Below are 14,600 nucleotides of genomic sequence, written 5' to 3'. Positions count from 1 at the left end.
ATGTTATATCTTAAAAGTGTTTTTACCCATTTATCTACCTCCCCAAACTAATTGAGTGATTAGAATGTATATAAAACAAGTCAAGTCTAGTTCTAAAGAAAATAAAAATTGCAAATACTTTCCCATATTCTGTAATGCCATGGAGAGATGATAAGTTTTAGCCGCAACAACAAGCCCACAAATCTCAATTTCTTGCCACTATAAGAGTTATTCCCCCCTCATGCTCCAGGTCATGGGCAGCTCCCCGCAGCCAGTGAAGGAGAGGGAAAGGGTGGGGAAACATGCTGCCCTGCTATCTGAGCAGCCGCTCCCGAGGACAGCGCTGCGCTGACGTGGGTGGGAACTCCTGCCCAGCCGCGCGACTCACCCAGCAGCCCTCCGCCTGCAGCTGTCCGTTCTGTTAGGAGCAAGGCTGCGTAAGAGAACAGAGGCCTGCCTAGTCGGGTGCAGTGTGCAGACAGGTGCAGTCTCGTCAGTTTTCCCCTCGTGTCCCTGTGTGCCCTGCTGACTCTTGCGGCTCAGCGCCTCCCTCCCTCGTCATGATCACTGCAAGTGGGGCTGGCTTCCATCACTTGTTCACTCTGGCTGCGGTTTTCAGAGTCTGTTCACTGCGTCAGTACTGTGTTGAAAACTTGGAAATGCCCCCACCATATACACTTTTTCTGGATCACTGTGGAATATCAAAAACAGTTACATGTCTTTAGCCTGCTACTGGTGGCTCTAGTGGTAAAGAACCCAACTGCCAATGCAGGAGACATAAGAATCGAGGGTTCGATCCCTGGGTCAGGAAGATCCCCTGGAGAAGGAAATGGCAACCCACTCCAGGGTTCTTGCCTGGAGAATCCCATGGACAGAGGAGCCTGGTGGGCTACAGTCCTTAGGGTCACAAAGAGTCGGATATGACTGAAGCAATGTAACACAACATTAGTCAAGTCACGACTAACAGCTACTTCTATAAAATGTACTTTAATGGCCCAAATAGCTACATAAATATGTTCATTAGGAATTTTTCTAGGTTATATTTTTTCTAAGACCTTTTAAATCCAGATTGTTTAACCAAAGCACTGATAATAGGAAATGTTTAAAGTCACTAGTACATTGACATACTTTTAAATGGGTGTTTTAAGATTGCTTCCCTATTTAAAAATTTAAAAATTTAAAAATTATGTCTTCTGAGAATTTTTCTGTGTTCGTCTTTGTGCTTCATATCCACCGCTGAAAGTGAGAGCAGAGTACTGAGAATATCAGCCCTTCAGTATCTTAGTACCATCAGCGAAATGGGACAGTGTGATTTTAAATACATGACTGGGGAGACGAAGAGCAACTGCACGTTAGTTCCTAAAATTAAAGTTTAAGAATTGGCAATGATACACAAATGCATATGATAATAATTGAACATTTAGTGTGTAGCTACTCACCCAATCCCTATCCTGTGAATTGTGTGTGTGTTTGTGTGTGTCCAAACATGCCCAGGGGAGGGGAGGCTGTCTATACTCTTGTTTGTGTGAAATGTAAGGATATATTTTTCACTTTTCTACACCTCTTCATACAAGACATGTTCATTGTGAGAGGTCACATTTTAAACAGAAGATAATGTATGGAGTAATGATTCATAATATACATTTTTTTAAATAGCTGGAGTCATGCATTTCCACTACTACATTAAATATTTAATTGTTCAATATTCAATTTATGCTGAGCAATCTTTGTTATGTAATATTTCATACATACAACATACAAAGGACTATTGAGAATAACAGTTTACCTCCATGACTTACTATACACAGTACAAGTTTCCAGCAAGCTTCCTATATAAGCCTTCCCCACACCCCACAGCAAGTATCATTATACTTGATTTTTATATATATTTATATAAACATTTACATGTGTGTGATGCCCTCTATGTCTTTATGTAGCTTGCTTTTCCTCTCAATACTCATATTTTGCCATGCTGATACATGTAAACCTAGCTTATTTGAAGTTCTGTGTAGAATACAGTTTCAATACTATACCAAGCTAGGTATGTCCATCCTCCTCTTGAGCGGAATTTGTTTCCTGCTTTGAAAGTGTTTGGTTTTATGTGCTATTCTTACTATTTTGCTATTAAAAGCATTGCCTCAATGAACCTTCTTACACATGTAGAACTGGTTTCCTGGGTGCATGACAAGCTACCCAGAACTGGTTGGCTCACAGCAACAGGCAGGTCGTCTCCCACAGGGGAGGCCTCCTGTGCGGAGTCAGCGGCCGCACCTGGAGGGCCCCATGTCTCCAGAAGGCCCGCCTTCTCCCCAGCCCGCGGGCTCCAGGCTGGCGGCTGCACAGTGCAGCCTCCCCTCCTCTCCAGGTCTCACCCTTTCTGTCTGCTTAAGGATAGTCATCTTGCACTTAGGGACCACCTGGGGAGTCTGGAGGATTAACTTAGTTACACCTGCAAAGGCCCTTTTTCCAAGTGAGACCCCTTTCTCAGGACCCGGCGGACGTGAATTTGGGGCCACCGTCCCGCCCAGCCACCAGTGTCTCCATGAGTGCATCCAGGTGTGGAATTGGTGGGTCATCTCTGCTGTCCTCAGAGAGCTCCCACAGCAGCTGCCCTTCCTCAGGACCTCAGCAGCAGGCCACAGGCTTCCCTCCGTGCCCCTGCCCGGCCTGCGTATGCGCACTGCAGGCCTTGGTCATTGCTGTCCACCTAGAGGACGAGAAATGATCACGCATTATGGTCTGGCTTTGCACGTCCCTGGTTTCTTAGGAGTTTGATCCACTTTTCATGTATTTATTGGCCATGGTGGTCTCTTCTGCGGATTAGTAGTTGAATATTTTGCCTAATTTTCTATAGTAATTTCATATTTTTTGATATTAAAAGATCTTTATATATTCTTGATGTGGTACATATATACAGTGGAATATTACCCGGCCATAAAAAGGAATGAAATCATGTCATTTGCTACCACATAGATGGACCTGGAGATTCCCACACTGAGTGAAGTAAGTCAGACAAACACAAATACCATATGATACCACTTATATGTGGAATCTAAGAAAAAGGTACAAATGAATTTCTCTATAAAACAGAGTCACAGACGTAGGAAACAATCTTATGCTTACCAGAACTTAAAGGGTAGGGAGGGATGAATTGGGAGATTGGGATTGACATATACATTTGACTACGTATAAAATAGATGATAAGAACCTACTGTGTAGCACAGGAACTCTGATTAATATGCTGTAATAGCCTATATGGGAAAAGAGTGTTAAAAAAAAAGTAGATAAATATGTGTGTAAGTGACTCTTCTGTACAGAAGAACCTAACACAATATTGTAAATCAACTATATTCCAATAAATTTTTTTTTAAAAAAGAAATTGAAGAAGCAAAATGTGCAGAACCAAAGATGGACTTAAAAAAGTCTACCTGAAGAGCTCTAAATTTTAAATAACAAAAGAAAAAATACTAAGGATATGATAGAGATACAAAATTGAACAATTCAATGATTTGTAATTATAATAAATCAATTAACCATAAATTATATCAATCATAATACATGTAAATACATTTAAATGTATTAAAAAGTAAAATATCTTTATATATTATGGGTTCTAAATCTCTGTCATTTATACTTATGACAAATATATTCCAGTCTGTGGCTTATATTCTTATTTTTAAATGTATGTTGATATATAACTTTTTACATTTTAATGTAGTTGAATATATCTGTAGTTTCCCTTTATTTTGTGCCTTGTTTATACCATTCCTCCATCCTCAGATCATAAAGATACTCCCTATTCTTTTTATTCTAAAAGTACAAAGTTATGCTTTTAATATTTAGGCCTTCAGTTACACTGAATTTTTTGTATGATATGATGTCGTAATCTAATTTTATTTTGTTTTCCTTTGAATGACCCAGAGTTGTCCCGGAACAATTTATTAATCTACTGTGTCATCTCTGTCATATATTTTTTAAACATGAGTATATATATTTATATGAATACTCCTTTCTTTTGTTGTGAATGTAGCACTGTTAATTAAGTGCTGTGGTTTATTCAATAAATTGTGTCATATATGTTTAAAATATTAGGTTCTAACTTCACATCCTATACAAACACGAAGTTTGAAGTACGTCAAATATTTAATGTAAAATGAAAGCTCTGAAAGAAAATCTGAAATAATACTCATGTAACTTTTTTCTTAAAGTAAGACTTTTAGTCACAATAATAGAAAGATGATAATGGTAGAAAGCCCAGAGAGATATTGCCACATAAATGAAAACAAATACTGAGAAACTATACATAAAAGTGTAAAAAACAAGAAGCTGAGATGGAAACTTGCGACATGAAATTTTAACATGAAAATTATAGAGAAATGAGTATAGGACCAGAAAGATAGGCAGAGAGCACCAACAGAAAATACGCAAAACAAAATGAGACGAGAGAGACGTTGGCTGGTGTTGGATAAACACAAGTTTGCCGTCCTGTTCTGACGTGCCCACCTCGCCTCTGCTGCTTCCCTGGTGACAGTACACGTCTCATGGTAACACTTGGTGGTTCTAAGGTTGGAGAGTGTTTTTAGAAGGCGACTTCATAATGGAAAAAAGCCTAAAATTTTTTTTAAGTCATTAATTCCTACTCCTAAGATTCTCTCAAGATAATTACTATCCAACAGTGGTATCAATAAAAACTAAAAATGAAATAATCGACTTGTTTAACAGTAGGAACCAGCTGAAGCCATGCTAAATGCAGACAGCGGTACTGGTGCGTCTCAGTGGTGGGGTGTCTTGTCTTCAGTATTTGCACACCTACACTTTTTCTGTTATTTTTACAACGCACTTATGCCATAATTTGTGTTTTTTTTTTTTTTTAACTTTTCGTCTCAAAATTCATGGGCCTTTACACTATGAATTTGAAAAGTAATTCTCCCATAATTCTAATTCTTTTATGGTTTGACTTTTGGCATTTTGAATCATTGATAGATTTGGAGTTCATGTAGTGTGACACTGCGGATGATTTTTTCCCCCAAAGGATGACTATTGTGTAAGATAACTTTTCCACATTTATTTGAGATGCAGTATTCATCACATATTAAATTCCCTTATACATTAGGGCCAATTTTTGAATTTTCTATTTTGTAAAATTGATTTTTCTGTCCATATTTGTATCACCAGGAGGTAACTTATAGAGGCTTTATAATATGTTAGATGGAGGTTTTCACCCTCTTTTTCCTGGTTCACACATTTTCTTCTAGCCTTTCTTGCTTATTTTTCCAAATGAATTTGAAGACTATTTAGTAAAAAAAATACTTGTTAGACTTAAACGGAGAAAGCAATGGCACCCCACTCCAGTACTCTTGCCTGGAAAATCCCATGGACGGAGGAGCCTGGTGGGCTGCAGTCCATGGGGTCTCTAAGAGTTAGACAAGACTCAGCGACTTCACTTTCACTTTTCACTTTCATGCATTGGAGAAGGAAATGACAACCCACTCCAGTGTTCTTGCCTGGAGAATCCCAGGGACGGGGGAGTCTGGTGGCTGCCGTCTATGGGGTCACACAGAGTCGGACACGACTGAAGCGACTTAGCAGCACCAACAGCAGTAGCAGCAGACTTAAAAGAGGATATGAATTTGATTTCATTTTTTAAAAAGTAGAAAAACTATTATAAGAAAATTGAAAAGACAAATGACAGAGGAAATCAATGTAACTTGTATTCTAGAAAAAAAGGTTAATTCCTTTAATATATAAATCAATAAGAAACAGAAATACCCTCCCTAAATAGACAAGAAATATTTTAAAAAAAGACAGAATTGGAAGGATATTAATATTACTCATCATAAAAGAACAAATTAAAAGTGCACTGAGAGCTTCAAAGGCAGAAGCTGGTGTTGGAATTGCCATTTGTGTAAACAGAAACTGGGGGAAGTGTTTAGAGCATCAGTTTTTACATTGAATGTCAGCAAATGGATCTAGGATTCCTGAGGGGAGGGAAATGAAGGCCAAGATTTCCCGCTTTTCTGCCTGGAAGCTGCAGCTCGGGAGAGAACCCACCTTAGCCTGTGTTGCTTCCAAACTGTTGCTATTCAGTTGCTAAGTCCTTTTAAGATCCTTTAGATCGCCGTGGTTTTAAATTTCTAAGATTTTTGAGAGTTTAAGGTTTCCCAATCTCAGAGTGAATTTAATTTATTAGGAAAATAGAGATGAAATGATTACCAAGTAAAGATTTTCAATTTCTTTCTTTTGTCTGGTAGGATACAGTTTGTTAATGCTTAATTGTGTATGACAAAAATGAAATTACAACAAACTTCTAACTTCTATTTAGTAGATTTTTTCATTAAAATCACTTTTTTAATCTTTTAGTGAACAACCCTATACCTTCCAATTTGAAATCTGAAGCAAAAAAGGCTGCTAAAATTCTAAGAGAATTCACAGAAATAACTTCCAGAAATGGACCTGATAAGATCATCCCTGGTAGGTGAATAATATGAGTACTTTCCACTTCTGCATTTGCTCTGTTTCCCAAATTATCTTCTCAACCCTTGACTGCGCACAGGTCCTCAGACCGCCTCTCTGCTCTGGGCCTGTCTTCCCCGCCCTGCCTGCTCTCCTGCCTGCCTTCCTGCTCCTTCCCCTTTTGTGAGTATTCCCTGTCCTTTGCCAGCGCCACTTCCCTCAAACTCACAGGTCCTTGTCCTCAGTTTCTGAGGGCTTTGCAAACTCACTAGCTAATCTCATAAATAAATTTTAAATTTGTGTTTTTTCTTTCTAGATAAGATAGTTATACCTTACAGTGGTTTAAGAAGACTAATCATTGATTTCCAGTACAACCAGAAATCTGTATTCCTGGGGTCCGAAACCTCAGTTCCTAAGCTCCCCCAGACCTGCTGAATCAGACTCTGTGATTCTCCTGTAGTCATGCGGGCCACATCAGACCTGGTCCAGAGGCAAGCCTTTGGGACCACTGTTCATTACTACTACCCGTTGTTTCCAAAAGGTGTTTCAGAAAATACTTATCTGATGCTAAGAGACTCGTATGCAAACTAGCTTGGGAAGGCAAATTTCCCTCTTAGTGCAGGACTTTGATCCTTCATTAAAGAAAGGAGTTTAATTTCTTAAGCTAGATTTTCTGAAGTTATTTAACAGGTCTTTAAATGTTTTTAAAAATTACTAATTTGTTGTTATAATAATAATACTAATTGCTCTTATTTTGGCCTAGCCACTCCTCTCATCTTAAGAAAACAGGGCTTTTTAGAGCATTGATACTCAAAGAGCAGACTGGACAACATTCGGGCATCACCTGGGAGCTTGTTAGAAATGCAGGACCTCGGGCTCTTCTTAGACCTAAGGAATCATAATCCGCATTTTTCACAAGATCTCCAGTGAGGTACATGCATTTGAGAAGCACTGCATAGGACTCGAAGGAAATCCAACCAGAAAAATCTGAGTTTTCTTAGCTCTGTTCTGAAGCAGGAGGTAGAAGACATTTCTTGATATATATCAGCTACATATCAGGCTAGCCCAACTTACAGATAAAGTGTATTTCCTACCGTAAAAATATCTGGGTATGGATTATTTCTCAATGATTTTGTCCAGCAGAATTCTGTCTTGCCTTTTCTGCCTCCGGTTAAAGGTCACCCAACTCCCTTTCACTGGCTGTCACTCAGAAAATGAAAATCTGTTTACATAGGAGCCTTAGGAAGAAGAGCTTGCTCCCAGGGTATACGGACTGCGAGTGGAGGGTGGGGGTGGGAGGCAGGAAGGCCCAGCCGCCAGGGGACCAAGCCTTGCCTGTCCATGGGACGCGGAGGGAGGGCCGCTACGTTTACTTTAAACCGGGAGCTCTGTTATGGAACAGGAGATGAAGTCTCAAAGCATTCTAAAACAGAATGCCCAGCCCTTTAGGCCTCCTTGGCTGTGAGTTCACAGTTTTCTGGTGTAAGGGCTCTGAGATGTGAGACTGAATTTAGAGAGTAAATTTGCAATCGATCCATCCTTGTTACAAATGAAGAGCTAACTGGACAATTATTTAGCAATTGTTGGTAGTTTACTGTCCCTGAACTTGGGTGGATAAGATATTAAAAACACACCTGACATTTGAAATGTGTACATTAAAGAAATCTACTTTGGTTCTGTTTAATGTTTCTGAACAGAGGTGGAGCTCACTGTAAAAGCAGTGGGAACGCCTGTGCAGTGTTGAGGATGGCCTGCTGGTTGTGCTGTATAAACAAGGCTCCTGGCTGTAACGAAGCTGTCCGTCATCATCGCCTTGTTACACCCCTTAGAAATGGAGCTCAGGCACCTCAGCAGGCCGCCCTCTGAACAGCATTACTTCTGACCCTGGTTCAGGACCAGCAGCTGCAGACAGTCTGTGTGTCACCCTCCTGGTGCCTTTGGTTGAATCATCTCTGAGGGTCTGTTGTTAATTTAAATTTTGAAATGGTATGCATAATTGTATTCGAAATTTAGTGTCTCCTAAGGACTGAAGGATACATACAAAGTCTTTTGTGTGTATTTGAGTACACTATTTGGTTTGACTTCTTCAAAATAATATATGACTAAAATGATGATAAACTACCTTAAAAGTAGTATTGGGTTCCAAGAATAATTTCAGTCTTAAGGCTTCCTTTGTTATTTGAAAGATGTACTATTGTGTAAATAAATCCACCAAATAGTGAGACACTGTGTTTAGTGGGACCTATGTTAATAACCTTGCTTTTATGGAAAGAACTTCCCTGAAATGTGAATAAACCAATATTTTGTAAATGGAATTATATTTTCAGTGCTTTGGTAGTTATGTGTTATTCAAATACTGATCAAATCATTTTGTAAAGTTAAAAGCCTTTTTTAAGTGGCAAAATCATTAAATTTTTCTGGTTTTGAATCCAGATTTTCATATTATTAGCAGGTGAGCTCAGTGATGTGGCTTTAAGCTCAAACACTCTGCCACACACACGGCGTATCAGTCACTGTTTAAGTTTCTCCTTAATACTCTGTAGATCTTAATTTCTTTGAATAAATTTGAAAATTATACATTACGTTCTAAATTAATTGAAATCTCCAAATTATTTCCCCTGCTGCTAGACATCAGCACAATTCCAGGCTCTCATTTCTTGTGGCCATCGCAGAATTTCTGAGCACCTCTCCTGTCGGGTTAGGGCCACCAAAGGCTTCAGGCTCTCCTGGGGTGGATTGTCCTCAGTTACCGGGGCCCCGGGTCCGGGAAGCACAGCTCCGTGCCCAGGTCTGACCCGTCGGGGTGCACCCTGCCCTCATCTTTTGCAGCGCACGTCATCGCCAAAGCCAAGGGCCTCGCGATCCTGTCGGTGATAAAGGCTGGCTTTCTGGTCACGGCGAGAGGAGGCAGCGGGATCGTGCTGGCGCGCCTTCCAGACGGAAGTAAGTCAGCGGCTCTTCACCGGGAGGAGCGGAGAGCCCCCCTCCACGCTTGTGTTCCGTTTCCGCTGTGAGCTGCGTCCCAGGGAGGGAGGCAGGCTTTGTGGCTCCACCGGCACCGCCTCCCTTGGGCGGCTCCCGGGGTGTTTTCTGTTAGCCGGCCAGCCCGGGAGCCTCTCAGAACACCAGAAGGTGCTCCCCCGCCTTTGCGTATTTTCTCGTCCTTCCGTGGAGCAAATACTAAACGTTGACATTATATTTCTCTTGTCAAATATGCATTCTTATTCCTCAGCTTCAGGGTACTGTTTTCTAATGTTTTATGGAAGCTGATAAGGTGAAAGACCATTTGTAAGCTTTTACCCCATTTTTCCTGTAGGAGACCTTAAAAACGGAAACATTTTAAAGAATATCCATCCCCAGGGCAGAATCATATCAAGATTAGTATAATTTGGCTTTACTTTCTGGTGTGAAATCTAATACCTGATGTTTCAGACATGACATCAAAATACATTTGCCTTGAATCTCAAGAACCAACATTTATCATATTTGAAATGTGTGTAGGTGTGTGTAGGGGCCGGAGAAGGCAATGGCACCCCACTCCAGTACTCTTGCCTGGAAAATCCCATGGATGGAGGAGCCTGGTAGGCTGCAGTCCATGGGGTCACTAAGAGTCGGACAAGACTCAGCGACTTCACTTTCACTTTTCCCTTTCATGCATTGGAGAAGGAAATGGCAACCCACTCCAGTGTTCTTACCTGAAGAATCCCAGGGACGGGGGAGCCTGGTGGGCTGCCGTCTATGGGGTCGCACAGAGTGGGACACGACTGAAGCGACTTAGCAGCAGCAGCAGTGTGTAGGGGCTTCCTTCGTGACTCAGTTGGTAAAGAATCTGCCTGCAGTGCAGGGGACCAGGGTTCAATTCCTGGGTTGGGAAGACCCCCTGGAGAAGGAAATGGCAACTCCAGTATTCTTGCCTGGAGAATCCCTCAGACAGAGAAACCTGGCAGGCTATAGTCCATGGGGCCGCAAGAATCAGACATGATTTAGTGACTAAACCACCACCAGGTGTGTCATAACCATCTAACAGCCTTATTACATGAATTTAACATTAGCTGTTCAGTTATATAATTGAACACATTTTTTTCTGTTAATGTGTTAATGTGTCGGGCTTCCCTTGTGGCTCAGCTGGTAAAGAATCCCCCTGCAGTGTGGGAGGCCTGGGTTTGATCCCTGGGTTGGGAAGATCCCCCGGAGAAGGGAAAGGTTACCCACTCTAGAATTCTGGCCTGGAGAATTCCATGGACTATATAGTCCACGGGGTCTCAAAGAGTTGGACACAACTGAGCGACTTTCACTTCACTTCTGTTCATAGCTCTTTTTAGTGTCAGTAATTTAATTTTCTGCTGAGAGAACATGGGCCATCCACTTGCAGTAGATAAATCTGGGCATTTGTGGGGTGCACAGCTCTGGAACATGTGTCAGTGGGACTTACTATCCCCTGTGAAGTGTCCCCACGGTAAATGAGAGTTTGCCCCCGAGTTTGTACTTCAGATTTCATAGCTCCAGACTTCCTATGAAACCAAAATGACAAAATTCTCTTTTTCTCAGGAGGACACGCGTTACCCAAATTTTCATAGGCAGATTCTCAGCAGTACAACCAGACAAGTAGGCACATTCAAATTGAGTCCACTGTTAGGCTCCAGGTTTGCAAGAACTCCCCCATCTTGCCCTGCAGGTCAGCGCTGTGGTGGACAGGTGCCTGTCAGAAAAGGGGAGGAGCTATCCACCCTGGGGCTCCTCTCAGAACCTCAGGGGGACCCACCCACTAGTTTAAGTACCCAAGTTTCTCTCTCCCATCTTCCCAATTAGCTGATGGTCACTCCGCAGAGAGTATTTCAAAAACCAGCCAGTAAGGCAAGCATATCCCTGGATCCTGGCCAGGTGGGTGGTCTTTAAACAGGGACAGTCCCTAACAGAGGAAGTGGAAAACAACTTTGGGGTTACAAGACATTAATTTCTATAGTCAACCCCCCCCTAAGCCCAGACAGATGAGTTCTGGATGCATTCAGGCACCAGCCTGTCATCCGAGGTACCTGACAGCAAGGATGCTAGCGAGCGTCTTCCTGAAGTGCTCCAGCAAGATCACCCCCATCCCCCCGGTTACTTTTCTCTAGACTTGTCTAACATAATTGTGTCTACATCAGGAAATATGCACAAATAGTCCTGAAATGTACCATATCATGGCAAATGGAGTTATTTTACTGAGCTTCCAAATGTCAGGATATGTATCTTGTTAGAATTTTCTTAATCTTGAATTGATTATCTGTTTCTTGTGCTTCTACTAGGCACAAAGGGTGTCAAAACCGGTTTTTGCCCTCAGAGACTTAGAGTAGAAACAGTTGAGTATTATGTTACCCTTAGAAGTGATTATAACACTGTTTTGAATCCTTTTGCTCTCATATCTATGATAAAGTTCTAACTAAAGACTAGAATTCCAGTTCAATTATTTTGCAAAACATTATAAATAGTGATGAAACTATCAAATGCTATGTATAGTTAATCAGTGAGAATTCAGTAGTTTGGTATTATGCATATTTATAGGGAAAGATTGGAAAACATAGACTTGTAAGTCTATGAGGCTCATAATACATATCTAACACCTTTCAAACATTTTTAACTTAAAAAATTATATATGTTTATTAAAGAACATTTAAAAACATAGGCAAAAATGCCAAAGTCTTATTATTTTAAAAATAAATACTGTTCATTCACATTTTAGCATTTTTCCTCTCTATATGCCAAGGAGTTTTATTGTTAGAGTAATTGCTTGTTTATTTCTATTAGAATGGTCTGCGCCTTCAGCCATCGGGATAGCTGGGCTTGGTGGCGGATTTGAACTAGGAATAGAGGTGAGTGAGTGCTGTGTGTATGTACAGTTGCCTTAGTCTCTAGAAGCAGCTGATACGTGAAAGATGAGGGGTTTGAGATTTCCTGCTGTTCTTGTTTTACCACCTGCCGCAATTGTTCCCCTTTATTTTCTTGAATCTCTGCCTAAAACTATGTAATGTTTATCATTTGTCTCTTTTTCTTTCCTTGGCTGCAGCGTTTCTTCCATTTGCCATCTCATGTGTTCCCATCTTTAGCACATCTGAAGAGCAGTTATTCTCAGATCTGACAAAATTTAATTGGCAGCTTCTGGCTTCTGATTGCAGTCGTGGGTGCAAACAGCTTAACGTTATGTATCATCATTGTGGCAAAATCCAGTTTGTGTTACTACTAGTGTTCAAATTACTTCAAATTTTTAAAGTACGAATTGTCTTTGTATTATTTCATTTTGTAACTTTGCTCTAATTATGGTTTCTGTCAAATGGACTAGAAATTACAGCAGTACACGCGCCTTTTCAGAGGTCTCTCCGTCAGCAAGCATCTGCATGATGTTAACCTTCCATCTGTTGTTTTACTGCTAGTGATGGTGAATCACAGCTCCTAATGTCCCCGAATCCTTTTCTTCCCGAATTGCAGCCAGTGTCTTTCTAAGCTCCGGTTTTATGCATTTGCTCTTCTGCCCCTGGGCTTCCCAGGTGGTGCTGGTGAAGAGCCTGCCTCCAGTACTGGTTACACATTAGAGGCGCGGGCTCAGTCCCTGGGTCAGGAAGATCTCCTGAGAAGGGAATGACAGCCTGCTCCAGCGTTCTTGCCTGGAGAATCCCGTGGAGAGAGGACCTGGCAGGCTGTAGTCCATGGAGTCACAAAGTGTCGAACATGACTGAAGCGACTTAGAACCCACACACGAGGAATTATTTCCACTTCTGTTTTGTTTTTGTTTTTTCATTTTTATTTGACCTTTACTTGCTGCTGCATAAATCTGTATCATAAAAAGAGGAACATATTTTAGTTTTGCTATTACGACTGCTTTTTTGTTGTATATTCAATGAACCCAGGTCTCCAGCATTGCAGGCAGACGCTTGACCGTCTGAGCCATCAGGGAAGCCCTTTCAGTGAAGTCATAGCCTTCAGCAACGCGGTGCTCGTACGCAAAGTGTGTTTTCAGCATCTGTCGTGCACCCCTGCTCACACCTCCTGGCACTGTACCCGAATGTCCCTGTTGTCACTGCCCTCTGACCCCAGATTTTGGGGCTCCATCTCAAATAACATTTACTTATATTTGCTATCTTTGGGAAATTTGGGGCTTCCCTGGTGGCTCAGATGGTAAAGAATCTGCCTGTAATGCAGGAGACCTGGCTTCAATCCCTAGGTTGGGAAGATCCCCTGGAGAAGGGGATGGCTACCCACTCCAGTATTCTGGCCTGGAGAATTCCATCGACTATACAGAGGAACCAGAGATCAAATTGCCAACATCCACTGGATCATCAAAAAAAACAAGAGAGTTCCTAAAAAAACATCTACTTCTGCTTTATTGATGACACCAAAGCCTTTGACTGTGTGCATCACAACAAACTGTGGAAAATTCTTAAAGAGATGGGAATACCAGACGACCTGACCTGCCTACTGGGAAATCTGTATGCAGGTCACGAAGCAACAGTTAGAGCTGGACATAGAACAATAGACTGGCTCCAAATCGGGAAATGAGTACATCAAAGCTGTATATTGTCATCCTGCTTATTTAACATATATGCAGAGTACATCATGCGAAATGCCAGGCTGGATGAAGCACAAACTGGAATCAAGATTGCCGAGAGAAATATCAGTAACCTCAGATATGCAGATGATACCACCGTTATGGCAGAAAGTGAAGAAGAACTAAAGAGCCTCTTGATGAAAGTGAAAGAGGAGAGTGAAAAAGTTGGCTTAAAACTCAACATTCAGAAAACAAAGATCATGGCATCTGGTCCCATCACTTAATGGCAAACAGATGGGGAAACAATGGAACCAGTGAGAGACTTTATTTTCTTGGGCTCCAAAATCACTACAGATGGTGACTGCAGCCATGAAATTAAAAGACGCTTGTTCCTTGGAAGAAAAGTTATGACCAAAAAGCAGAGACGTTGCTTTGCTGACAAAGGTTCATCTAGTCAAAGCTATGGTTTTTCCAGTCGTCATGTATTGATGTGAGAGCTGGACTATAATGAAAGCTGAACACTGAAGAATTGATGCTTTTGAACTGTGGTGTTGAGACTCCCTTGGACTGCAAGGAGATCAAACCAGTCAATCCTAAAGGAAATCAGTCCTGAATATTCATTGGAAAGACTGATGCTGAAGCTGAAGTT

At 41.3% G+C, this 14,600-nt stretch overlaps 1 protein-coding gene across 1 annotated transcript in view; it reads left to right on the top strand.

Annotated features, from left to right (window-relative positions):
* The first annotated feature begins 281 nt into the window (after positions 1 to 281).
* The window catches only part of SH3YL1 (SH3 and SYLF domain containing 1), a 47,409-nt gene continuing 33,090 nt past the window's right edge, over positions 282 to 14,600 (top strand). The window contains exons 1-5 of the mRNA XM_010848436.1: positions 282 to 336; positions 2,468 to 2,650; positions 6,328 to 6,450; positions 9,262 to 9,375; positions 12,217 to 12,281. Of these exons, the coding sequence (XP_010846738.1) occupies positions 282 to 336; positions 2,468 to 2,650; positions 6,328 to 6,450; positions 9,262 to 9,375; positions 12,217 to 12,281 (540 nt within the window). The remainder of the gene's footprint in view (positions 337 to 2,467; positions 2,651 to 6,327; positions 6,451 to 9,261; positions 9,376 to 12,216; positions 12,282 to 14,600) is intronic.

The sequence above is a fragment of the Bison bison genome, unplaced genomic scaffold, assembly GCF_000754665.1.
Source record: "Bison bison bison isolate TAMUID 2011002044 unplaced genomic scaffold, Bison_UMD1.0 scf7180017864266, whole genome shotgun sequence".
Lineage (NCBI taxonomy): Eukaryota > Metazoa > Chordata > Mammalia > Artiodactyla > Bovidae > Bison > Bison bison.
This window is presented reverse-complemented; position numbering and strand designations above follow the sequence as displayed.